This window comes from Bos mutus, chromosome 8, assembly GCF_027580195.1.
Source record: "Bos mutus isolate GX-2022 chromosome 8, NWIPB_WYAK_1.1, whole genome shotgun sequence".
NCBI classification, from domain to species: domain Eukaryota; kingdom Metazoa; phylum Chordata; class Mammalia; order Artiodactyla; family Bovidae; genus Bos; species Bos mutus.
Window position 1 is genome coordinate 100,830,857 of NC_091624.1, and position 27,716 is coordinate 100,858,572.

Consider the following 27,716-nt stretch of genomic DNA (forward strand, 5'->3'; position numbering starts at 1 on the left):
ATGCTCTGTAAAAAGAAAACTTGGGACTTCTCTGGTGCTGCAGTAGCTAAGACTCTGTGCTCCCAATGCAGGGGGCCAGGGTTCGGTCCCTGGTCAGAGAATTAGATTCCCTTGTGCCGCAACAAAGAGCTTGCATGCTGTAACTAAAGATCCCATGTGCTGCAGCTAAGAAACAGCACAGTCAAATAAGTAAAAAAGTAACTTTTTAAAAAAGAAAAATCAAAAAATTGAACCTCATTACAAAACTTTAATTCTGCAAAAGATGCTGTGAAGATGTAGCAACAAGCTACAGAACTGAAGAAAATGTTTGTGAACCACATGTCCAAAAAGGATTTAATTCTAGACTATTACATAAAGAACTCCTAAAATTCAGCAGTTGAGAAATCAATCCAGTCTGAAAATGGGCAAAAGACATTGTAACAGGCTGAATGTTGTTGTTGTTGTTCCGTTGCTAAATCATGTGTGAATCTTTGCGACCCCATGGACTGTAGCATGCCAGATTTCCTTCCTTCACCATCTCCCAGAGTTTGCTCAAACTCATGTCCATTGAGTCAGTGATGCCATCCAACCATCTCATCCTCTGTTGTCCCCTTCTCCTCCTGCCTTCAATCTTTCCCAGCATCAGGGTCTTTTCCAACGTGTCAGCTCTTTGCATCAGGTGGCCAAAGTATTGCAGTTTCAGCTTCAGCATTAGTCCTTCCAGTGAACACTCAGGGTTGGTTTCCTTTAGGATTAACTGGTTTGATCTGGCTGTCCAAGGGACTGGCCCCCAAAGACATGGGGTTCTAAATCTCTGGAATCTGTAAATATTAGCTGTTTTGGAAATAGGGTCTTTGCAGATTGGATTAAGTTAAAGGATGTTGAAATGAGGATATCATCCTGGATTATCCAGTGGGATCTAAATGCAGCCACATGGATCTTTAGAAGAGGAAGCAGAGGAGACTGACACAGACACACAGGGGAGAAGGCAGTGTGAAGAGGGAGCAGAGAGAGATTTGAGGATACTGACTTAAAGAGGTGGCCTGTGGCCACAAACCAAGGAATGCTGACAATCACCAGAAGCTGGAAGAGGCAAAGGACGGGTTATCCCCTCGTCACCTCACTCATACTCTTCATTCCACAACAGGCCGAACACCTGCTGAAGCCTGCTGCCTCTTAGACAATGTTTCTGACCATGACCCTTCCCACTGAATGTCATGGAGAAACCACCTTTGGTCTAATTTTTTATCATCTGCCTCATGGATGCACCTGTGGAAGTAGGAAAAAGCTAAACTACTGGGCAAACATGACGTCTTATTACAGTTTAATTACTTTTGGCTTCATACTCTGGTCTCTCCCCGCTCCCTCAAAGGACAGCAAAAGGGTGTGTCAGTTCAGATGGATGGTGATCACGAGCTGGAAACATTTAAGGATAGAAAAGAGAAAACAGGGACTTTCCTGGTGGATCAGTGGTTAAGAATCTGCCTTTCAATGCAGGGGATGTGGGTTTGACCCTTTATCCAGGAATTAATATCCCACAAGCTGTGGAGCAACTAAGCCTGTGCGTAGCAACTACAGAGCCCACAGGTCATGACTAGCAAGAAGCACATGTTGCAACTAAGAATAAAATACTTATTTTTGCAGCCAAAAATAAATAAATAATTTTTTTTAAAAAGAGAGAGACAGAAAATAAGAACAGGAATATGGGTAAACTCTAAGAGGTAATATTTTTGTCTGGAGCAGCTTCCTAACACTGGGGATCTGGGGTCGGGAGTGCAGCTGCAAGCTTGGAGCAGAGTAGGAGCTGGGAAGCCCTCCACACAACTGCCTGTTAGGAAGACTAAACTCCACCAGCCTTTACTCATCCTCAATGGCTAAAGATTTCCACTTGCAGCTCTGACTTTTCCTACCACCCAACAAGAAATGAAATTTTGCTTGTTCTGGGAATATGGGGCCTGAAAAACAAGAAGTGCTTTGGAAACATGTGCTGGGATCTGAGTGGTCTGTAATTGATGAGTTCCTTCCTCCATTGTGGTCCAGGACACTGGGAAGATGGAACAGGGAATTCGAACCTTCCCTCAGGGAAGACGCCTACTTAATGCCTAACAAAGATGAGTATTCCATCCTCAGTGATTGTGTAAGACTTCTGAGCTGGTTCTGACATCTGGCCACAATTTCGGCACCCTGCTGTTGTTTTTGCTCTCCCATGTTCTTTGCTTTCGAATTCAGCCAGAAAACATTTTGATTCTCAGCCTCTTAGGGTGAATCAATACAGTGGGAAACAGGAAAGAGGTTTTGGTGGTTTACACTTCAACTACCCAATACCTATGTGGAATGCATAGAGAGTTTAGATGAAATGCAAATCCTGCTTACGGCATGCTGTTGGAAATTATCCTGCCACTAAGGCAACAGCATATACTAAATAGACTAAGAGAAAAAACCAGATGTTCTCAAGACGTAAGAAAATCATAGGTTCAGGCCCTTTCCTCTAGGGATCTAGTTAAATGGAGAAGCTGGTCGGGCTGTACACACGTACCATATATTAAATCCCATGAAACAGAGCCATAAAAACAAGCCCAGAGCTTGTTACCACCAGGCTGCCCTTAACCAGAAATCACTTTTCCAGCAACATGATACATCGTTTTTTTTTTTAATGGTTGCTCTACGGGTGAAGAGCTAGATGGATATCAGAAGGAAAAGGCCCCCAAGACCTCAATACCTATAGGCCTTCATGTACCTATTAATATTTTCAGCACAAATCCTGAACCAGAGAACAGTCCTAAGCTAGGTATGTAGCTTATTAAAATGACTGCTGGATGGAGGGAGAGAGGGAAAGAGCTTTTATTTATTCACTTGTTTATTTATTTAGATTGTAAGCCTGAACTTAAGTGGTCTTTGATGAGGCTTTCCCCTGAGAGTGGTAATAGGGGTTTCACTCTAAGAACTGCTCATGTAAATTTCAGAAGTGGATCAATTCATTCAGTTATTCATTGACCAAGTGATCCTAGGCCAGGTTAAAAAAAATTGAAAAAAATCACATATTCATATGTGGGTTTTCTAGGTGGCTCAGTTATAAAGAATCTGCCTGCAAAGTAGGAGACCCGGGTTTGATCCCTGGTAGGGAAGATCCCCTGGAGAAGGAAATGGCAACCCACTCCAGTATTCTTGCCTGGGAAATCCCATGGACAGAGAAACTTGGCAGGCTACAGTCCCTGGGATCCCACAGAGTCAGACATGATTGAGCAATTAACACTTGAATCTGTAGAAATTGTGAGGCCTTTAAAGGCCTATCACCAAAACAAAAGGAAGTTAGTCCCTCAAGAAGACTATCGGAACCTGGTCAAAGGAGAAAAAAGCCAAAAGGACTTGCTGGGATATTGCTCCTCTGAGGTGGGGGACAGGCAGGGAGCTGGGAGGCAAGGAAGCCAGGAGAGGCATCCACTATGCTGAATGGACAGCACCTTGAGTTCACCTTGTGGTTTAGACCTAAAAATCCAATAGAATAGAGTTATAAATTTCAGGCCAGATCAAGACTGAAGACATGTTTTTAGTTTTGTTTTTGTTTGCATCTTCTGCAAGTTCCTTTTTCAAAAAAGACTACTTTGGACAATATATTTATTTTAATGTCTGTTGAATCAAAATTCACATACATGGGACTTCCCTGGTGGTCTAGTGGTTAGGATTCTGTGCTTCAGTTGCAGGGGCATGGGTTCGATCCCTGTTGAGGGAACTCAGATCCTGCATGCCATGGAATGTGGCAAAAAAAAAAAAAAAGAAAAAAATTCACCTACAGTGAAATGCATAGGTTTTATATACACAGCTGAAAATTTTCACTTATTTCACACACAATACACAAATGAGTACATCTAGGTAATAAACACTGCAGTCAAAATTAATCTCCACTACTCATAGGTAACAATTATTCTGATTTCCATCATCTAATTAGTTTTATTCATCCTTGAAGTTCATATAAAAAAAGCCATACAACATGTACTTTTTTATTTTTTAATGAATTAATATGTCACAATTTGTTCTTGTTTTCTTCTGCTGATGGATATTAGAGCTGTTTCTAATTTGGGGCTATTTTGTGAATACAACGCTATAAATATTCTTGCACATGTCTTTTTGTGGCTATATGTTTTCATTAGTCTTGGATAAATATTTAAACTGGAATTTCTAGGTCATGGGGCATGTGTACATTTAACTCTATAAGGAACTGCCAAACCATTTTTCCAATTTTACACTCCCACTCACAATGTATGCTTTTATTTCTAGTGCAAAGTGGTATTTTACTGTGCTTTTAATTTCTATTTCTCTGAGGACTAATAATGTTGAGCATCCTTTCATATGCCTGGTAATCATATTACTTCTTTTCCAAAGTGTCTGTTGAAATGGTTAGTCCTTTTTTCAGTTGGGTTGGTTGTCTTTTTATTACTGAGTTGTACAAGTTATTTATATACTCGACACACAAATATTTCATTTGTTGTATGTAATGTAAATATTTTCTCCGAGTCTTTGACTTGTCTTTTGATTTTCTTGACATCTTTTGATGAACAGATTTTTGAACCTTTTATGAAGTCAAAGTTAGCAATGTTTCATGGTTAGTGCTTTTTATGTCCTTTCTTATTTAAAAAATAATGTTATTAATTTTCACTGCACGGGGTCTTCACTGCTGCATGCAGGCTTTCTCCAGTTGCATGCACAGGCTTCCCATTGCAGTGGCTTCTCCTGTTACAGAGCACTGGCTTCGGTAGTTGTGACACGTGGGCTTCGTGGCCCTGAGGCATGAGGGACCTTCCGAGAGCAGGGAGCAAACCTGTGCCTCCTGTATTGCCAGGTGGATTCTCAACACTGGACCACCAGGGAAATCCTAAGTTTTCTTCTAGAAGCTTTATAGTTCTAGGTTTGTTGGGTTTTTTTTTTTTTTCTTCACTTCTTCAGTTTTATTTTCCCATTGTCAGTTCTTTTGAATATTTCTCTGGGCCTATGCTAGGTATCTTAGAATTTACTCCAGATCAGGGTACTAAATAAATTATCAAGGCCACTCTAAATCTATAACTTAAAATTTATCTCCTAATATTTTCCCAATACTAAGCACTTAGATATGTTATCTAACACAAGTCATCTAAGATCGAATGATAGTATAGATTCTCTAGTAGTAAAATTCCGTAATTTAGTGATATCTCAATTTTGGATGGTTAAAAACTCCTGCAGTGTATAGGTTGTTATAATATACAGGTACAGAGTTCTTAGAAAGCTAGTCCTGGAATGTTAGTTTGTGAAATAAAAATCTTTAGCTTTAGTGCATTAAAAATAGAAATATCATTACAAATTCTCTCAAAGCTTTTTTAAAATTTTAGTTGGAGGATAATTGCTTTACAGTGTCGTGTTGGTTTCTGCCGCACAGCAACATGAATCAGCTGTAAGTACACATATATCCCCTCTCTCTTGAGCTTGCCTCTCACCCTACCCCCACTCCCCTCCAGTTGCAGCCCTCTAGGTCACCACAGTGCAATTTTAGCTTTTAATTTGGGTTTATAGTCATTTCAACTTTTGGGTATTGCAGGAGATGGGGTCAAAGTTCATCCCCCATCCCACCCGAACCCCCACCATATACGTCTCCAGTTCTTCCTGCACTGTTCATTGAAAAGATTTTTCCCTTCATGATTTTGTTGAATATCAATTGACAGTATATATATGGTTATATTTTTGAACTTTCTAATATGTTCTTTTGATCTGTTTGCTTGTCCTTATGACAAAATCATATTGGCTTGATTAGCATACTATAGCGAGTCTCTGAATCAAGTAGTAGAAATCTTCCAACTGTATTTTTTGTTTTCAATATTGTTTTGACTATACTAGGTGCTTTGATTTTTCACATAAATTTAAGAATTATCTTAGCAGTATAAACAAAAAAAAGTGTTGGTATTTAATTCTATTGTGTTGAATCCATAGAGCAATTTGACTCCTTAGTAATATTGAGTCTTCATGTTTATAAACGAAGTATACCTCTCCATTATTTTAGGTCTTCCCAGCAATGCCTTATGGTTTTCATGTTTTTTGTTAAATATATTCCTGGTGGCTCAGTGGTAAAGAATCCGCCTGTCAATGCAGGAAACTCGGGTTTGATCCCTGGGTTGGGAAGATCCCCTGGGAAAGGAAATGGCAATCCATTCCAGTATTCTTGCCTGGGAAATCCCATGAACAGAGGCCTGGTGGGCAACAATCCATGGGGTTGCACAACAGTCAGATACAACTTAGCATCTAAACAACAACAAACAACAGTTTTTTCAAGTCGACTCCTGATTCCTGTTTACATGACCTTAATGGTTTTTCCCAGTTTCATTTTCAATTAATACGACAAAATGTTTTAGATTCATCTTGTACATTTCTTGCCTCCGACTTGGTATCAGCCATTTCTTCAAAAAAGACCCTAAGTTTTTCTTTTTAAAGAAGGATATTTCAATACCACAATCTGGGTGCTAGGGATGAACGTTTCTTTTGGTTTGGTCACTGTTTCTAGGTCTAACTGTTCCTTAAACAGACTTGCAACCAATTTTCCAATGTTAGCCACACCTTCACAACTCCCCTCCCTCTCAAAAGTTATAATTGCCACCAGGTCCTAAACTTTCGGGAAATTCCATAGCCTTCTCCCCCAGCTTTCCTGGTAGCCCAGTTGGTAAAGAATCCACCTGCAATGCAGGAGACCCCAGTTCGATTCCTGGGTCAAGAAGATCCACTGTAGAAGGGATAGGCTACCCACTCCAGTATTCTTGGGCTTCCCTGGTGGCTCCGCTGGTAAAGAATCTGCCTGCAATGTGGGAGACTTGAGTTTGATCCCTGAGTTGGGAAGATCCCCTGGAGAATGCGACAGCTACCCACTCTGGTATTCTGACCTAGAGGAGGAAGTGAAAGCAAGTACATGTGCCTACTTTCTCATTTTTTAGTCCTGAAAGTCTCTCCTTGATCTTTGTATCCCTGGTTCAGGTCTAACCATTATTACTCCTTGGGAAACATTTGCGGAAGAATAGTGTCCTCTCTTGGGCTTGCTTTGTGACAAGATGGGTCAGTCCAGGACACACTGGATGAGTTTTTCCTGGACACTTTTCATTTCTCTTCTTTCCCTGACTATGCCTCGTATATTCCCTGACTATGCCTCGTATATTCCCTGACAATCAACCGCATCATCTCAGTTTTAGATCCTGAACCTGCATTTCAACACACATCTGTGATCCAGATTTTCTGATTCTCTCACGTTAGAACCCCTTCTTGCTTATGAACCTTCCTATGGACCAGTCACCAAAGCTTAATCTAGAATCCAGATTCCTGGATGAGGCAACTGGTCAACAGTAATCTACAACAGAAACCCTTTAGCTAAGCAAACCCTGAATGTACTGACTTTTAAGGCAGGTAGGTCTGCTCAGACAGAAAGAAAGCTTTAGGAAAGGACCATTCTGATCTATAAAGCATAGGATGTCATCAAGCCAGAGTTCCTTGGGTCTAAAGGAAGCTAAGCTCTGTTCCCCAACCCTAAAGTCCAGGGAGGATATTTTTTTCCAGAATTGTTATTTATTTCAAAACATTTCATACTCTGAAGAAGAGACAAAAAGACACATTATTTGGTTTGGAAGTTATTTTGCTTTGCCCGAGCTTTTCCTCATCTTCCAAATAATTTGTGGGATGAGTGGATTACCTGATACCTCTTATGAAAAGGAAAAAAGGAGAGAGAAATAATTCTCGTGATTCTCTGGGGAAGCAATATGGAATTCAAAATGGAAAAGGAGGCACCAGTGACATATTCTGTTCACCTCCAGCACACACTGCGCGGGGGATGCATCGACCACAAAATCCACGGTGCCAGAAATGAATGCCAACTGCTTATTTTCAAATGTGACATAATTTCCAGAGGATTTGATTCTGATCATTGCTTTGACTGCCCGTGGTCATTCTGTTACTGGAAACCTACAATGCCAGTTCTTTGCTAAGTGTCTTTGGCAAGGCCTTAGTTAGTGTTTAATCACAGTAAGAAGGTTCCAAAGACTTTATTAGCCGTATAAAGAATTACAGAGATATTAGCCTAAATTGGATCGAGCCCAGAGCAGCTGTACTGTGCTTCAAGGGCAGGAGAATGTTTCAGAGATATATTATGCTAACAGAAAAGCACCCTGGGATTTAACCCTTACAATAACGAACGTAAGTGTTCCTTGTTTTACAAAATAGCTCTATTTCTGAAAATTGTGTAAATCTGACATCTCATACCCCCTCTTACTTCCCCATTCAATAATTACAGTATCTAGAACACTTAATCTCCAATTATGGCTGATGTCAATGTACATACTGTTATCTTTTTTTATGTATTTATTTCTAATTAAAGGAAAATTGCTTTACAGTATTGTGTTGGCTTCTGCCAAACCTCAACATGAGTCAGCCATAGGTATACCAATGTCCCCTCCCTCTTGAACCTCCCTCCCACCTCCCTGCCCTTCCCACCCCTCTAGGTTGTTACAGAGCCCCTTTGAGTTCCCTGAGACTACAGAAAATTCCCACTGGCTATCTATTTTACATATGTTAATACATACTATTGTCTTTTAATTCTTCTCCTTTTCCAAGTTTCTTTGACAAGTACTTGAATAGAAAAGATGTAAATATCTAATAGCTATGTATTTAGAAAACTGTTTATTAAATATTTTGGTAAAAAAAAACTATTCACTCAGTTTATTTTGATTTTTCCATATGGATAGGAATTAAGTCTAGGTCCAAATGTAGGATTGGGGTAGCACTGCCTTGCAAAAAGAAGGGAGCCCATTAAATTTGCCATTTTTCTTTGTTCAGCTTACAAATTTTGATGGTTCCAAAATGCCAGATTTCTAATCAGTCTGTAACAATGTCTCCACAGGACCACCATTAAAAGACTAAAAAGGGGGAATAAATGACATTTTAGAAGGCTAAATGCATTCTATTTAAAAGATTTTCCTTCATAATCTTGATTATGACATTCTTCTTTTTATGGATGTTCAAATGCCCTCTCAGATCTGAAATGTTAATGGTTTGTGTAAATGGTTTTTCAAAGATGTCCTTATGTGGCAAATATTAAAAACAGCCTCCCGATATTTTTTGGAAATTAACTGATCCGTGAAACTCAGAGGCATAGGATCTGGTGGTTTACTGAAACTTCTAGAATGTCTTTGCCTGTAAGGGTGTTAGGTACTGGAGTGTTTTGGTTATACATAATTTATGGAAGGAGATAAATATGATTTTCCTTTTGAGAGTAAAAATCAAAATATTCTGGGGTTTCCCTGGTGGCTTAGCAGTAAACAATTTGCTTGCCAATTCGGGAGATAGGGGTTTGATTCCTGGTCTGGGAAGATCCCATATGCCTTGGAGCAATAAGCCTGTGCCCCACAACTATTGAGCCTGTGCTCTGGAGTCAGGGAACTGCGACTACTGAGCCCATGCACCCTAGAGCTCATGGTCCACAACGAGAGAAACCACTGCAACGAGAAGCCTGAACATTGCAACAAAGAGTAGCCCCTGCTCGCCATAGCTAGAGAGAAGCCTGCACAGCAACAAAGACCCAGCGCAACCAAATACAACAAATAATTAAATTGTTAAAAATAAAAATATCCCACTGTTGAATGGGGTGCGGTCAATATATTTTCCATTAATAATTAAATATTATCCCTTTCAAATTCATCTAATTTCCCATTTATTGCAGAGCTTGATTAGCCTACATCAGTGTTTCTCAAAGTCAATTTCATAGAGCACATGTTCCCTGTGTAACAGTTTTCCATGTTGCATGTAAATTACCACAGTCTTAGGCAGCTCTAAATTACACACATTTAGGTTTCCTCTTCCAGGATGACAGTGAAAAATGCTCTGCAGCCTCCAGCAAAACAAGCATAACTAGTGAAAATTATTCTTTAAATCCTAACATTTAAAGTCTCTGGAAATTGTCCTTAGGGTATACAGAACATAAAGAAATACTTATTTAAGAAAACATAGTAAAATTTGGTAAGAACAGTGAGGGTCTGTAGCATTTGAACCATGACTCATCCATTTCCTCCCCACTTCCAGATCAGTGCGACAGAAACTCTATTCCAGGAAGGTGAAGTCAAGGACACAGGGCTCCTTCTCCTTCCAACTCTTACTAAAGGGATATGGTATCTTCCTGGGAGAGGTAGGCCACCAGAAGTTTTCATCAGCCCCAGCGACACATTGGTAAGGAGATTGAGAAACTGGAAATCTCATACACGGCTGGTAGAAATCCTGCGTTGGAAAACAGTTTGGCACATCCTCAAAAGTTTAATCATAGAGTTATCTTATGGCCCAGCAATTCCACTCCCGCACATAAACCCAAGAGAAATGAAAACTTATGCCCACACAAAAGCTCTTGTGCAAATATTCATAGCAGTGTTATTTCTAAGAATCAAAATGTAGAAACAACAGACACTCATCAGTTGATGAGTAGGTATCACTTGTAGTCTTCCAAGTGGCGCAGTGGTAAAGAATCCAGCTGCCAATGCAAGAGACACAAGAGACTCAGGTTTGATCCCTGGGTTGGGAAGATCCCCTGGAGGAGGAAATGGCAACCCACTCCAGTATTCTTGCCTGAAGAATCCCACGGACAGAGGAGCCTGGCAGGCTACAGTCCATGGTGTTGCAAAGAATCCGGACATGACTGAGCATACGTAGCTCAGTGGTCTATGCACACAATGGCATATTATTCAGCAATTTAAAAGAAATGAAACGCACATGCCACAACGTGGATAAACCTTGAAAATATTATGCTAAGTGAAAGAAGCCAGTCACAAGAGACCACACATTACATGATTCCATTTTTACAAAATGTCTAGAATAGACAGATTTATAGAGAAAGTAGGTTAGCGGTAGCCTAGGTCTGGTGAAATAGAAGAAAGATGGGTGACTGCTAAAATGTATGGGCTTTCTTTTGGGACCAATGAACATATTACAAAATTGATTGTGGTGATGGCTTCACAATGTTGTGAAGAGAATAAGAACCATTGAATTGTACACTTTAAGTGGGCGAATTGTATTACAAGTGTTTGTGGGAAACCTATATACCCCATTTTTAGCTCATATTTTCGACTCAAACTGAATCTGTGTGTTCCTCCCACCTCCATCCACTCCCTCCATATTGAAAGAATTGCTCCTTCTCTGATGTTTTTCTGTTGATGCTTTCAGAAACCTCTTCTGCACCTTCTACCTCGAGCCAGTCAACTCCTATCAATTCTTCTTAATATATCTAGAATTTGGTCCTCACCATCCTTTTCTATTTGTAAAAAAAAAAAAATTATTTTGTTGCTCTGGGTCTTTTTGCAGCATGTGGGATCTTTAATTGCAATATGTGAGATCTAGTTCCCTAACCAGGGATCCAACCCAGACCCCCTGCATTGGGAACGCAGAGTCTTAGCCGCTGGACACCAGGGAGGGCCCTCATTGTCCATGTCTAAAGCTATTTCCTTTCTCCACAACCCTGTTCTCTCTCCTGGATCACTACAATTGCCTCTTACCTTAGATTCTATTTGCCAGACACATCTATTGCCTTTTCATACCACTAAGTTAATTATGCATTATGGATTCAACATACGAATCTGGGAAGGAGGCACAAAAATTCAGATGCTAGCACCAGCGATGTGACTTCAGGCAATGTACCTAAACTGGCTGTGCCTCTATGGCTCCAACTACACACTCATAATTATAACAGCCGTAACCACCTCACAGAGCAATGACAAAAGCCAAATCAGATAACATGTAAAGCTGCCTTCATTTAGCTTATACTATGCACATGTAAGGGTTTATTTTTATTGATGATGATCATCCAAGATGATGGTCAGCACTGATTGGCCACAAATAACTGGCTGGCTTAAGGAAGCATGGTTATTCAAGCAAATTATCCTTTTTTTTTAAATTGGAGTATAATTGCTTTTCAATATTGTAATAGTTTCTGATGTACAACAAAGTGAATCAGCTATAGGTATACATATATCCCCTCCCTCTTGAACCTTCCTCCCACCCCCGCATCCCACCCCTTCAGATCATTGCAGAGCACCAAACTGGGCTCCCGGTGCTATACAGCAGCATCCCACTAGCTCCCGTTTTACACATAATAGCATACGTATGTCAGTGCTACTCTCTCAGTTCGTCTCTCCTGCTGCTGCTGCTGCTAAGTCGCTTCAGTAGTGTCTGACTCTGTGCGACCCCATAGACGGCAGCCCACCAGACTCCCTTGTCCCTGGGATTCTCCAGGCAAGAACACTGGAGTAGGTTGCCATTTCCTTCTCCAATGCACAAAAGTGAAAAGTGAAAGTGAAGTCGCTCAGTCGTGTCCGACTCTTAGCAACCCCATGGACTGCAGCCTACCAGGGTCCTCTGTCCATGGGATTGTCCAGGCAAGAGTACTGGAGTGGGTTGCCATTGCCTTCTCCCAGTTCGTCTCTAAGCTCCCCTCTTATCCTCATCACAGGGAAATTACAAGGGTTTTAGGAACTCTGTCCCAGGAACCAGTGCCAAGACCAAGTGAGCACATTTCACAATGTCACTCGAACACAGAAATCATTGGTGAGCTTTGAACTCTTTCAGTGTCCCTCAAGGGGTAGGTGTCAGGAGGAAGAGAGGAAATGGAGTCAGCTGTCATCTCGTAACATTTGGCTTTAAAGAGGAGTCACGTGGGACAGTAACTGGAAGTATGACCAAGAAAATTATGTTCTTAAGCCTTGCCAGGATTTTAAAGTTCTAACTTAAGACTTGACTCCTTTCATTAAACATTTTACTCAACATTTATAAGGTCCTACTACACGGTAAGGAAACACAACTGAATATGATCAAGGTCCTAGATGACAAACAACTAGCTGTGTACAGTTGACCTGCATCTGTGGGCCTTTGAATTTCTGGAGTCTGCAGTTCAACCAACCATGTGTGAAAAATATTCCCCCCAAATCCAGAACATTTCAAAAGGCAAAACTTGAATCTGCCCAAACCAGCGACTACTGTTGACCCTTGAACAACACGGCTTTGAACCGTGCAGATCCACTTACACACCAATTTTTTTCAATATATACTACAGTACTACACAACCCAAGGTTGGTTAAATTTCCAGAAGTGGAACTTCAAATATGGAGGGCTCACTGTCAAGTTCGCTTCTAATTTTTTAGTTCAAGGAGGGTTGGCATCCCTAACCCCCAAGATGTTCAAGGGTCAACTGTATTTACATAGCATTTACATTGGATTAGGTGTTATAGGTAACCTAGAGATGATTTATAATATCTGGGAGGATGTGTGTAGGTTACATACAAATACTACACCATTTAATATAACCTACTTGAGCATTCTTGGATTTTGGTCTCCATGGGAGATCCTAGAACTAATTCCCTATGGATACCAAGGGATGACTGTATACAGTTCCTGAGCAGGAGAGACAGTTGTGTGTGTGACATTAAGGTGTAAGAGAGCCCTTACTAGCATTCTTCTTCGTAGAATTTCTAAAACCTTTACAGGCTTGGGGGCTTCCTCTGTGGCTCAGTAGTAAAGAATCCGACTGCAGTGCAGGAGATGTAAGAGATGTGGGTTCAATCTCTGGGTCAGGAAGATGCCCTGGAGGAGGGCATGGCAACTCATTCAAGTATTCTTGCCTGGAGAATCCCATGGACAGAGGAGCCTGGCGGGCTAGGGTTGCAAAGCCATAGTGTTGCAAAGAGTCGGACACAACTGAAGCGACTTAGCAAGCAAACAAGCATACAGGTTTTGAGGTCGAAAAAAATCAGAGCTGGAAGGGAACTCAGAGACCATCTAACACAGTCCTTCATCTTACAAATGTAAGAATTTGGGTCCCAAAGAGGCTACATAGCTTGCCCAAGGACATACATCTAGTAAGTGGCAGATTCAGAAATAAATCCCCTATCTTCTGTTTCCCAGCTCAGGGAATTTTCCACTACTCCATGCCAGATCATACACACAAGTGTCCACTTCTTGCATTTCTAATTTCATATAGCTGAACTATTACTTTAAATGGTAATGTTAATGAATTCCATGAGTCAGCGCTTATTTTCATATTCTGCCAATTAATCGTGGTTTGGGGGTAATTCACTCCAAGGCCTTGAATTGTAAAATGCAGCGTCAGCTGTTTGTTTTTTTTTTAAGGTAATTCACTCCAAAACTTGGACCAAGGACACCTAATGTCGTTCAGAGTTAGCTGGATTTGTCTCCAAATGTCCTTGAATTAAAAATCTACAGTCCTGTTTGTTTTTCCCCACAGCACAGCTACAGGGAGCAACTGTGACATTGGGTGGGGGAGGGAAGGGGGTCCACAGAATCTGGAGAGGTGGGTGCACTGGGGAACAGGAGGCTCAGGGTGAGGTAGCCCTGCTGTAACCTGGTGGGCGATGTGCCGAAGCGACTGTTTTGGGAGTTGCCCTTTCTTTGTAACTGCAGCTAGAGATGACAGTAGAATTTCTGTGATTTCTGACCCTGGACTCCCCTTCTGCAATCTGGACTGGTCTCTTACCATCTGGAAAATATCACTTTCATTTGGAAACCAGGAACATCTTCTACTTCATCTAGAACTAGTTACTTTCCCAGCCAGGAGCACAAGGAAGTCAAGGAGAAACAGGAAAGAAAAAAAAAAAAAAAAATCATTCAATTATACAAAACAGCCATCTTTATGCCCAAGGCACTTGGTAATTGGATTAACCTTCAGGGGCCTCTGCCATCCAACCTGATCTCTTGAGCTCGTCAGAAGAGGCAAAGACTAGACCTGTGGCCTTGAGCAAGTAATGTCATCACTAAGCATAAGAGCTGGAAAACCTTTCTGAGCTCATGTAGTTTATTATTATAGACATGGAAGGCAGACTGAGAGAAATGAAACATCCTACATTACTTATATTTGTGGGGGTGCCTGCCTTCTCCCCTTGCTCTCATGCCTCCTCACCTGTCAAATTAGGAGGTTGAACAGATGACTTTTGATACCCTTCCCAACTCTGACATTCAATGCTGCCTGACAGGTGAGGTGGTCAGGCAGCCTTGGGCATCACCCAGGAAATAGACCTTCAGAATCTTGGGTCCAAACCAGACCTACTAAATGAGAATCTGAGTTTAAACCAAATCCCCAGGTGATTCCTATGCACGTTAGAGTCGGCTTTAGAATAATCTGGTTGATTTGACCCCGCTGCTGCTGCTGCTAAGTCGCTTCAGTCATGTCCGACTCTGTGTGACCACATGGACAGCCTCCTACCAGGCTCCTCTGTCCCTGGGATTCTTCAGGCAAGAACACTGGAGTGGGTTGCCATTTCCTTCTCCAATGCATGAAAGTGAAAAGTGAAAGTGAAGTCGCTCAGTCATGTCCGACTCTTGGCGACCTCATGGACTGCAGCCCACCAGGCTCCTCTGTCCATGGGATTTTCCAGGCAAGAGTACTGGAGTGGGGTGCCATTGCCTTCTCTGATTTGACCCTAGAGGGTGTATTCTTCCTGGAAGGCTTTCAAATGTGTCATTCTCTTGTTGGCCTGCAGATGTCACCAGAGAGCTAACAGTGGGCTTTCTAGAGTGGCGGGAACTACAGAAAGTTTTTATTCCCATTTCTCCTGTCTGTTCTGCCCTTCAAGTTCCTGTACACTCTGGCCTGTTACTCAGTAAAGCTGGAGAAATGGGCTGCAAAATGTATTTTGAAGCTGTTCACATCACAGACACTTCATTGTCTGCCCTTCCAGAAAAGAATTGGACCTAGAGGCCCTTCTGTCTCATGAGCAGACTCCCATAGAGTGAATTTTTAAAAAACCCAAATTCTGTGTTTCCTTGACAATGCAGATAAATCTGTGGTGGATACCCTGACAATATGGTACTATAATGAACTATACTTATTTTGGTCCCAGAATTTATTTATTAAGGTATTCGTCTTGTCTCGATCAATTCTTAAAATTTTAAATTATAATAACCATCTTTCCAGTAAACCAAAGGTCAAAGTCTTCCATGTTATTATATAAATATTAGTCCCTTGGACTTCAAGGAGATCAAACCAGTCAATCCTAAAGGAAATGAACCCTGAGTATTCATTGGAATGATTGAGGCTGAAGATGAAGCTCCAAAACTTTCCACCTAATGCAAAGAGCCAACTCATTGGAAAAGACTCTGATGCTGGGGAAGACTGAAGGCAGAAGGAGAAGGAGGCGACAGAGGATGAGATGGTTGGATAGCATCTCAATGAACATGAATTTGAGCAAACTCTGGGAGATAGTGGAGGACAGGGAAGCCTGCAGTACTACAGTCCACGGGGCTGCAAAGAGTCAGACACAACTTAGCGACTGAACAAAAACAATTTGCATAACCCTTTAGATTTTTTAAACCCTTTTAATATATTCTCGAAAAATATTTGTAACATAAGGCATGTAGGATACTCTGAGTTATAGGTGATGGTCCTGAAGCTGGAAGTTCATCTAATAACTTGTGAAAATAAGACTTGGATCCAGGTGGCACTGGTGGTAAAGAATCTGCCTGCACTGCAGGAGACCTGGGTTCAATTCCTGGGTTGGGAAGATCTCCTGGAGAAGGAAATGGAAACTCACTCCAGTATTCTAGCCTGAGAAATCATATGGACAGAGGAACCTGACCGGCTACAGTTCATGAGATTGAAAAGAGCCAGACACGACTTAGGGAGTCAAAATACTTGACAAAGTATCTTTAGACTTTAGACCTCAGGCACCCTACTCCAGTACTGTTGCCCGGAAAATCGCATGGATGGAGGAGCCTGGTAGGCTGCAGTCCATGGAGTTGCTAAGAGTCGGACACGACTGAGCGATTTCACTTTCACTTTTCACTTTCATGCATTGGAGAAGGAAATGGCAACCCACTCCAGTGTTCTTGCCTGGAGAACCCCAGGGACGGGGGAGCCTGGTGGGCTGCCGTCTATGGGGTCGCACAGAGTCGGACACGACTGAAGCAACTTAGCAGCAGCAACAGCAGCACAAGTCTGTGCTCCTTGAGAAAAAGACAGCCCATGAGGTCAGCCTGCACTGGCCTAGGCTCTCTGCTGAAACTTGATGAGGTGAGGAGACAGAAATTGGAGGTTGAGAAGGCCAAGGTGGCTGGAATTTGCTGGGCACAGCATCTGAGACTAGGGAGCCACGTAAAGAAAGTTCCAGAAAAGTGCACAGGGTTCCCTCATGTTGTCTGCTGAATCTGTGTGAACCCTGGGAGGCTGGGTAGAACAATTTCTGAGGAAAGCACTGAGAGCAGAGCTCATAGTGAGCTGGGAATTGTTCAAGTTCCCTCCAGCTAGGGTGGGAGGTCCCCATGTAGGGCAGGGGTCCCCAGTCCCCCGGGCCATGGACGGATACTGGCGGGTGGCTGCCAGGAACCAGGCCGCACAGCTGGAGGTGAGCGGTGGGTGAGCGAGTGAAGCTTCATCTGTTTTTACAGCGGGTCCCCATTGCTCCGGTTACCACCTGAGCTCCACCTCCTATTAGCTCAGCAGAGGCGTCAGATTCTCATAGGCGCTCAAAGTGTACTGTGAACTATGCAAGGCGGGGATATGGGTTGCATGTTCCTTGTGAGAATCGAATGCTTGACAATCTGAGGTGGCGCTGAGGTGGTGGTGTTAGCAATAGGGAGCGGCTGCCACTGCCTCACCCCCAGATGAGATCATCCAGTTGCAGGGAAACAAGCTCAGGGCTCCCACTGATTCTGCATGATGGTGAGCTGTATATATTTCATTATATATCACAAGATAATAATAATACAAATAAAGTGCGCAATAAAGGTCATGCACTAGAATCCTCCTGAAACCTCCTCCCCCAACCACCCAGTCTGTGGAAAAATTGATCCCTTCCACAAAACTGATCCCTGGTGCTGAAAAGATTGGAGACCACTACCCTAGGGGACTAAGAGTCCTCCTGGAAAGCTCCTTAGCCTGTTCTCACTGGGGGGTGAGCTGGTGAAGAGGATTCAGTGACAAAGCTCCCCTCAGTCAGAACTCAACTCAGCTCCCAGAATCAAAAGGTGGAGGAGCAGAGAAAAGGAGGGATGGGAAAGGTGTTCCGTGGAGGGCTGAAGGGAGAGCTGTTCCAAGAAGAGAAAGACAGGTGCTTCACACAGCTGACATCTCATAGAAATGTCAGAATAACCGTCAGGAAACAATGAGGCTGAAGAAGCCCCCAGGTGACTGTGGTGGAGAGTGCCGTAACTTCTTTTGTGACTCAAACCCACCACAGCTGTCGGCTTGACTACAACCCATGCAGGCACCATGGGTTCTCGGGTATTTGAGACCAGGGAAACCTGGGGCCTTGTAGACATTCGAGGGGAGAAGTTCCCTTCTCTACATAGCCTGAACATAGAGTGGGAGCCACAGTTCTTTGGGGGTGGGTATCACCTGGCTTTTTAGAGGAGGAAACCATGCCTCTGGTGTGTTTCCAGAAAGTCTACTTTTTGATCTCCTTTGGCAAATTATTAGGGCCCACGGCCAGCCTGGGGCCATGAGGTTCTCCCGGAGGTGCAGCTATGAGCATGTGACCGGGACTACCCAATGACCCAGGTCACCCCACACACTGCCCGGTCCTGGGCCTGGGGGCTCCTGCTTCTCACTGGGGGGTTCAGACCTTGGGTGGTCTTCTTCTGTGTTAATGGAACTCTGGATGAAAGCACATCCTCAAGTAAGAATTCAGTTGTGTTTGACTCTCTGTGACCCCACTCGGCTCCTCTGTCCATGGAATTCTCCAGGCAAGAATACTGGAGTGGGTTGCCAGTTCCTACTCCAGGGGATCTTCTTGTCCCAGGGATCGAACTTGGATCTCCTGCATTACAGGGAGGTTCTTTACTGTCTGTGCCAACAGCTCTGGAGAAGTGAGAAATTGACAGGTGGACTTTCTTTTAGGAATACAAAAGCAATTCTCTTATAAGCTGGGTCTTGATTATCATTCTTTTGCTTGAGACCCTTTCCTTAGGTTACCTAATAGGTAACTTAAGACTTCATATGCCATCAAGTTCTTGGTCTAGACTATGTTTATCGTCCTCTGGAAGTATTAAGGCAGCTTCTCATAAGCTGTCCATTCTACCAATTCCTGCTGAAAAATGATCAGACCTATCCAATTTTTGCCCGCCCCTTCCCATGCTCACTGGGTTTTCATGAGAAAAAATGTGAGGGAAACTTGTTAGCATCATATTTTCAGCTTTATTGAAATTCTTACAAAAGGTCTAATGTATTTTAGGCCTGGCCTAATTTCCTTTAGTCCCTGAAATACAGGATCATGGCTATTTCCACGTCCCTTTAAGTAGGAATGTAAACTAGTAGACTTTGCTTTTAAAGTTCAAACACATATCACCATGGTTTTTCATTGATGTAAAGCAAGACTTATGTTTTCCCGAATGAAAAGACCAGGTAAGAAAGTTACATGGGTCTTCATTGGGATAACTGGATTCTTTGTCAGAACAAACTTAGGGATTTATTTCACTTAATGTGACATTCTTCCACCTTGAGTATTTTCTTTTTTTAAAATGCAAACTTTGCGATGTACTGAGCTACATAGTAAAGAGTGCCGTGTTCATATATGCATACATGTATTGGCTCTGGGAAAAGATGCATGAGTACATGCATGTTATGTAAACATAGCAGATAATAAGCATATTATAAGCAAAGAACAACCAATAGCATGTACTGGTTTAGTTGTCAGCCAGGAGCTTTGCTGGTCTCATCCCCAGAGGGTCCCAGCCCTCGCGTTCCCCAGGCAGGCGACGCCCACCACGTAGGACAGGTGACTGTGATCTGAGGCGTGTCTGAGTCTGTGACTCCCCCAAGGTCTCTGGGCCTATGCTCACTTGCTACCATGAAGCTCCCCAGGCCTAGAACACAGAAATGCCCAGCATGACCTGCTCCTCATGTCAAAAGCAGACTCTGATCTCCCCATCACTAGGAAAGGGGTGCAGACTGAGGGCTCCCAGAGGCCCACAGCCTCTTCTTCCCCTAGATGTAGTAGGGAATCCTCATTTCCTTCCAGTCTTATAGGCTCCATCAGGACATGTGCTTTCTTGACCACAGGATGACACCCAAAGAGGCCTGGAAGGTTCTGTATCATCGCCTCCAGATAGCTCTGAGACACAGGCAACGTGGCTTTAATCCTGATTGCCAGATGACTGAGGGTTGGCCTTGGTTTAGCCCAGATAGCTCCCATGTCACCCTCTAAATCCATCCTCCTATGTGGATGGCTGCCTTGGAAGCCAGTCACATCCAACCTTGAACTTATACCCTATGGGATTTGGAGTATGTAATCTTTTAGTCAACTTGTGCTGCACCCCAGCTTCTTGCTTGAGTCTAAGCAAAGACATAATGAGAGTTCAGGTCGAAACAATGGTCTCATTCTCCATCTGACTGATAGGCTAGGTGAATGGGTCAGTCGAGTGCTACCTGGAGGTCAAGTGGTACCCAAGCCAGCATGACTTGCAGGAGTGCTGCAAAGTGATACATGAATTGAGCACCCAAGATATTATGTAGCACACATGGCAGTCACTCAGTAAATGTTCCTTTCACTTGCCTTCTTGGAATCCAGACTGGTTCCTGCAGAAGGCTGGCATCTCCCTCTCACTCCTAGAGCCGCCCCTCCTCTATGTCACTTTCCCAAACTAACAAACGCTGTGCAGAGGCAGAGGAAAGAGGGGAAGGTGAATCACTCAGTATCGTCTCTTGCTGGTCAAAACTCTTGGCCTGAGGTTTGGGAATGATCTGCAGAGTAATCGACCTGGGATGCCTCCTACCCATCTTCACTGCTGCATTGGTCGCCAGGATCCATCTGTAACTCACAGACCACAGAGAACATGGACAGGTAGCCTTGAGGGCACGGTGTTTAGAAGACTCTGGAAAAAGGCGATCCAGTCGACCAGGGCTCCATGCAGGAACCGTGGTGGAAGGGAGAGACAGGCAGTGGATCCCAGAGTTGTGCTTTGGAATAGATGTCCAAGAGGAGGAGGGTGACAGGTCACCGTGGTCCTGGGATGGGAATTACAGAGGTCTGGGGGTGCTGGGCTGGGCATGGAGGGCAGAGGCGTGGCCAGGGGATCCCCGAGCATTGCCCCCACCCCAGGAATGCAGGAAGGAGGCTCAGCAGCTGGGCCCGGACCTCGGGCTGTGCCCACTGTTAGTGTCTCTTGCACGTCACGCCAGCATCCTCAGCGTGCCCGCAGTTTGTCACCCCCCACTTGGAGAAGCTGCAGCGGAAGATGCTCTCCTCGGTGCCCTTGCAGGCGACATCGTCCATCCAAATTCTCCCTGTGCCTGTGGAGACAAGTGGACACGATGTCTTAGCAGAGATGCAGGAGTGCAGGACAGACGGGAGCACGCTGTCTGTCCCGAGCTCTGCTGTCAATTCTCTAACCGAGTGGTTCCCCCTGCCTTCTCCACTCCACCAAGACCAACACGTCTTCTCTAGGCTCAGTTTCTTGAAAGCAGAATAAAAATAATGGACAGTGAGGATGGGTTTCCCTGGTGGCTCAGTGGTAAAGAACCCACCTGCCAATGCAGGAGATGTACGAGTCGTGGGTTCAATCCCTGGGTCAGGAAGATTCCCTAGAGGAGGAAATAGCAACCCACCCCAGTAGTCTTGCCTGAAGAATCCCATGGATAGAGGAGTCTGGTCGGCTACAATCCATGGGGTCACAAAGAGTCAGACACAAATTATCGACTAAACAATAACCATGCTGGTATTCACTGAGCAGCTCCTATGTGTCGGGCTTCTTAAACATATGATCTTCGTCCATTCTCACCGTGGTGCTGTGAGATGGGCATGAATAACCCTTTTTCTAGACGGAAAAACTAAGGTTCAGAAAGCAATTGGTGCAAGGTTGCTCAGCTTGTAAGTGGCAGAGTCTGAACTCAAGCCCAAGTCTTGCTGCCTCTCAGGCCCACACTTTATACAAGATGCTTAATAGCTTTTGAGATTTTGGCCATGCCACATAACCTGTGGGCTCTTAGTTCCCTGACCAGGGGTCAAACCTGTGCCCCCTGCAGTGGAAGCACAGAGTCTTAGCCACTAGACCACAAGGGAAGTCCCCTCTGTTGAGATGTATCTTGCAGCCTTTGCTGCTGAATATTCAGACAAGACATAATCAGAGGGACAATGTCAGAAAGATCTAACTCAGACAGATCCAGCACCCCATAACCAAATATCTCAGTGTCAACATCACCTCCAGTATTTTGAAATTTAAAGCTGATAGTCTCACACAATGAGTGTCAAACAGTGGTCCTTGGAATGACAGCAGATCTCAGAAACTAACAATATCACCAGACATATATGTTATGACAGGCGGAAGCATCCGTAAGCATAAGCTAGGTTACAGTTCAGTAACAAACTAGGCCAGTTCCCAAAATACAAGGTCCCTAAGACAATCCAGCTGAGTTTTGCCCACCTGTTCACCCTGCCCTGTTCACTCAGCTCTTAGGAGGACCAACCTGATGGTCTGAAGGTGCCCATACAGGGAGCCTTTAGTTGGTTTTCCCAGGATTATACCCGAGTCTCAAGACACACAGACCTGGCACTGAGGTCTTCAATGAACGTCAAGGGAATAGGTCAGCTGGGTGAGGCTTCAAGGGAGTGGAGAGGGCTTGTCTGGGGTCAGAGAGGTCAGCGGGGAGGGGAGAAGTCACCTGGAGCCCCCACTGATGAACTGGCAGGGCCATCAACCATGTTCTGGTGGGTTCTCTGGGCTGATGGCCAAGCCACATCTTTAATGGTGGGAGCTCACTCGGGAGCCCTCTGGAATGCTGCCTGAGCTTCAGGGCTCCCATCGCCCATGGAGTCATTAGGTTAGAGCTTCGCTACTCAAAGTGTGATCCTAGATCAGTAGCATCAGAGTTTGTTAAAAATACACAGCCTCATGCCCTGCCCAGGACCTACTGAACCAGAACCATTTGAACCAAGTGGTCCTGCATTGAAGTTTGAGAAGCACTGCTACTGCTGCTGCTAAGTCACTTCGGTCGTGTCCGACTCTGTGCCACCCCACAGACGGCAGCCCACCAGGCTCCCCTGTCCCTGGGATTCTCCAGGCAACAACACTGGAGTGGGTTGCCATTTCCTTCTCCAATGCATGAAAGTGAAAAGTGAAAGTGAAGTCGCTCAGTCGTGTCCGACCCTTAGCGACGCCATGGACTGCAGCCTACCAGGCTCCTCCGTCCATGGGATTTTCCAGGAAGAGTACTGGAGTGGCGTGCCATCGCCTTCTCTGGTACAGCAGAAATAGGGCTTTACAACAAGTAGGACAAATCTCAAGTCTCAGCCCATCCAGGAGGACCATTTCAGTTGTAAAAGTGGGAGGGGATTCCCAGGACGTGAGACTTTTGGTGCTGAAGCTAAGTAAACTGAGAACCTACTGGGTAAACTTACTTGTTACGTTCAAGAGCTGGTACCAAAAATCATGGGGTTGAAGGTCAGAAACTGCGTTCCAATATTACCATGTCAATCTGGGCAGGTTAAACGAGGTAATTGTCGTTTAGTCCCTATGTAGTATCCAACTCTTTGCAACCTCATGGACTGTAGCCCACCAGGCTCCTCTATTCATGGGATTGCCCAGGCAAGAATACTGGAGTAGGTTGCCATTTCCTTCTCCAGGGGATCTTCCTGACCGAGGGATTGAACCCGAGTCTCTTGCCTTCATAGGCAGATTCTTCACTGCTGAACCACAAAGGAAGCCCAAACGAAGTAATAGTTCCTATATTTTAAAGGGCTTTGAAATGCACCAAAACCCTACATGAAAGGCAGTTCAGGGATCCTAGCATCTGATCCTAGCACCATGCCTCCTTGTCCCGTCACTCGGCAGCTAGACAACCTCTCCTTTTAGAGGAATTGTCGAGTATTGTTGTTGTTTAGTTGTTAAATCATGTCCGACTCTTTGAGTATTAAAATCCTTAAAACCTGTCACTCACCCTTGGACTGCACAGGAAAGAGCATCCAGGGAACAACTAAACCATTTTGCTGCCCAGTAAGAAGCTCCAATATTTTGGCCACCGATACAAAGAGCCAACTCTTTGGAAAAGACTCTGATGCAGGGGAAGATTGACAACAGGAGGAGAAGCGGGCGGCTGAGGATGAGATGGTTAGATAGCATCACTGACTCCATGGACATGAGTTTGAGCAAGCTCCAGGAGATGGTGAAGGACAGGGAAGCCTGGCATGCTGCAGTCCATGGGGTGACAAAGAGTCGGGCATGACTGAGTGACTGAACAACAACAAATTGATTGCAAGGACTTAGTGGTTTGGACATATTTTTGTTATGCTGAGATATTCGGTATCTGCTCAACGGATTGCCGAGCAGTGAACTAGGGGACAGAGCTGGGAGGAGAGATCTCTTTCTGCTGTCCTTGTTAATGTTATTTGTTCATCACAGCCTCTTCCCTGGCCGGATACAGTGTGCCTCTTACACAATAAGCCCTTTGAGGCTGAGCAAAAATTCTCAGATTAAATGTCTCCTGGAAAACACATCAGCTTACAAATTACCCAGGAAAAGGTTGCAGACCCAAGAGCTCCGTGGGATTAGTCACACCCAAAACAAATAAAGCAGCAAATGAAGGAGACTGACAAATACAAAACAGGCCCAAGGTTACCAGTCCTAATGCGTACACAGGATCACAAAACTCCAAACTCTAGTTGGGGTTTGGCTAGGGAGTTCTAGCTAATGTTCAGTCATGGAAGAGCTAATAAAATGAGGACTGCTGCTGCTGCTGCTAAGTCGCTTCAGTCGTGTCCAACTCTGTGCGACCCCAGAGACTGCAGCCCACCAGGCTCCTCTGTCCCTGGGATTCTCCAGGCAAGAACACTGGAGTGGGTTGCCATTTCCTTCTCCAATGCATGAAAGTGAAAAGTTTAAGTGAAGTCACTCAGTTGTGTCTGACTCTTCGAGACCCCATGGACTGCAGCCCACCAGGCTCCTCCGTCCATGAGATTTTCCCGGCAAGAGTACTGGGGTGGGGTGCCATTGCCTTCTCCGAAAATGAGGACAGGGTTGTTAAATCAGCAATGCTCATATCTGCAGTTATTGGGACATCACTAAAGGGGCCAATGAACTCGCAGATCATCTCTGCTCCCCGCGTGTCAGAGAGGCTAGAACTCTCATGAATCCAGGTACCAATCATTGTGTCATTTGACATCCATGAGAGCTAACACCTGACACTCATTGTGTGGCCTGAGCACCAGGAGGTCAGTATCACCCAGGAGCTCATCAGCAATGGCAGAGTCTTGTACCCAGTGGAACCTGAACCTGGGTTTGATTCCTGCATCGGGAAGATCCCCTGGAGGAGGGCACGCAACCCACTCTAGTATTCTTGCCTGGAGAATCCCATGGACAGAAGAGCCTGGTGGGCTACAGTCACAAAGAGTCGGACGCAACTGAAGCGACTAACACACTGTATCTTAACAGCATCTCCACCAGTCAGCATGCCTTCAAGTCTGAGAGCCCTGCTCTAGATTAGGTCTGCTCCTCCATGCGGGTTCTCTCTGTGAACTCCATAACAAGCCCCATTAGGAAGCAGGAAGGGGGTTCTCTGTTCCCCCACTTTAGAGTCAGAAAACTGAAGCTATACGATGAGGTTTTATCTTATGGAGGCAAAAGTGGGACCAGAGGCCAGGTCTTCTGACACTTGGAGCCTTAGGGGCTGTTGGAATGTGAGGGGATGGTTGGGATGAGTAAGCAGAGATTTTATTTTATTCTCATCATTCATTCATTCAAGAAATATTTAAGCATCTACTCCACGCTCAGTGCTATTCTGGGTGTTTGGGCTACATGAGTGAACAGAAAATGATTTTTTTAAAAACCCACTGCTGCTAAGAATATAAATTGGTGGAGAATAGTATGGAGGTTTCTCAAAAAACGAAAAACAGAATTACCATATGATTTAGCAATCCCATTTCCAGGTACATATCCACAAGAAACAAAAACTAATTCAAGAAGATACATGCACCCCAATGTTCACAGCAGCACTGTAATTATACAGTTGCCAAGATAGGAGAGCAACCGAAGTGTTCATCAACAGAGGAGTGGATCAAGAAGATGCGGTATATATTAGATATACAATGAGATACTACTCAGCCACAGAAAAGAACAAAACTTTGCTATTTGCAGCAACATGAATGAACTTGGAGGGCGTTACTCTAAGCAAAATAAGTCAGAAAAGTCAAATACTTTATGATATCACGTATAGGAGGAATCTAAGATAACACCACAAACTAACGACTATACCACAAAATGCATGTGTACAGAAAACAAATGAGTGGGTACCAGTGAAGGGGAAGGGGCAACCCACTCCAGTGTTCTTGCCTGAAGAATCCCATGGATGGAGGAGCCTGGTAGGCTGCAGTCCATGGGGTTGCACAGAGTCGGACACCACTGAAGCGACTTCGTAGTAGTAGTGTAGTGAAGGGGAAGGGGCAACACATGGATGGGGAACTGGGAGGTACAAACAACTGGGGGTCAGATAGGCTACAAAGATGTATTGTACAACACGGGGACTATAGCCAATATTCTGTTATAAGTGTAAAGGGAAAGTCACCTTTAAAAATGGTACAAAAACAAAACAAGAAAAAACAAAAAATCTCTGCTTCATGGAACTAACATTTGAGCTGCTTCACGTTTATTTAGAGTAATATTAATAGAAGGAATGAGTTACACTGACCCCTAAGGGCTGCCATCAGAGCACCACACAGAGGCAGGCAGGACAGCTATCAAATAGATATTTAAGAGAAAGAAAAACTGAGGCCCCAGAAAGGTTAGCAGACCTGTCTCACAACTATTACGGGAGGAGGAGATAGTGACCTCTGATGTCCAGCCAGTCTAGTCCCTGTTCCTTACAGAAGCACATATACACTGCACTTTATGGATCACTAAGAGGTGGCAAACCAAATTCAGCCCACTTCTTGCTTTTGTAAATAAAGTTTTATTGGAACATCTACCTTGTAGACTGCAGTTACTTTCGTCTGTAGTTACTTTGGTGCTACAACTGCAGAGTTGAATAGTTGTGAGACGGACCATCTAGCCCACAAAGCCTAAAATATTTACTTCTGGCTGGCCCTTTAATATTTGCTGACCCTTGCACTAAGCTACCTCCAAGTATTTAAATTTGATCTTAAGAAAAAAAAGAGCAAAAATGCTAATAATAATATAATTAGAATGGACATTCTCAATCCATCCATCCACCCCCACCTACAAATCCACCTGCATTTGTACCCATCCTCACCTCCTTTGTCTGTCTGCATGTTTCACAGATTTTCTCAGTGGGTCCAGGACCAGTTCCCTGGGTGCTGCCCTGGTCTCACCCCCTCCATCTCTTTCTGGACCCTGATCCAGCCATCACTTCCATCTTCTCCAACTGCACTCCCTCCCTCTCCAACAGCTCTTGGACCAATTTAAAATTAAAAAAAAAAAAATCATCTCCAAGTCTTTCTCACTTGGGTCTTTCCTTGTTTTTTTTCCCAGGGACACTGATCATTTAATTATTGAGCCCTGGCCAGGAAAAGTTTTATGGTGCCAAACCACCAAGAGCATGCCAGGCTCGGCAGTTTCTTGTATGGCTCGGGGAGGATGCAGATTCTGCAGGCACAAAAGTTTCTTCCTTCCTTCTCTCCTCGCACTCTCCTCCGGTTCCTCCTTCCTCCCTCCCACTTTCAGTTCAGTTCAGTTGCTCAGTTGTGTCCGACTCTTTGCGACCCCATGGACTGCAGCATGCCAGGCTTCCCTGTCCATCACCAACTCCCGGAGTT

General features: G+C 44.1%; 1 protein-coding gene across 1 annotated transcript in view; it reads right to left on the minus strand.

Moving 5' to 3' along the window:
* Positions 1 to 19,130: 19,130 nt before the first annotated feature.
* Positions 19,131 to 27,716, minus strand: part of SCARA5 (scavenger receptor class A member 5) — a 134,102-nt gene continuing 125,516 nt past the window's right edge. The window contains exon 9 of the mRNA XM_070375996.1: positions 19,131 to 21,247. Coding sequence (XP_070232097.1) covers positions 21,111 to 21,247 — 137 coding nt within the window. The 3' untranslated portion in view covers positions 19,131 to 21,110. The remainder of the gene's footprint in view (positions 21,248 to 27,716) is intronic.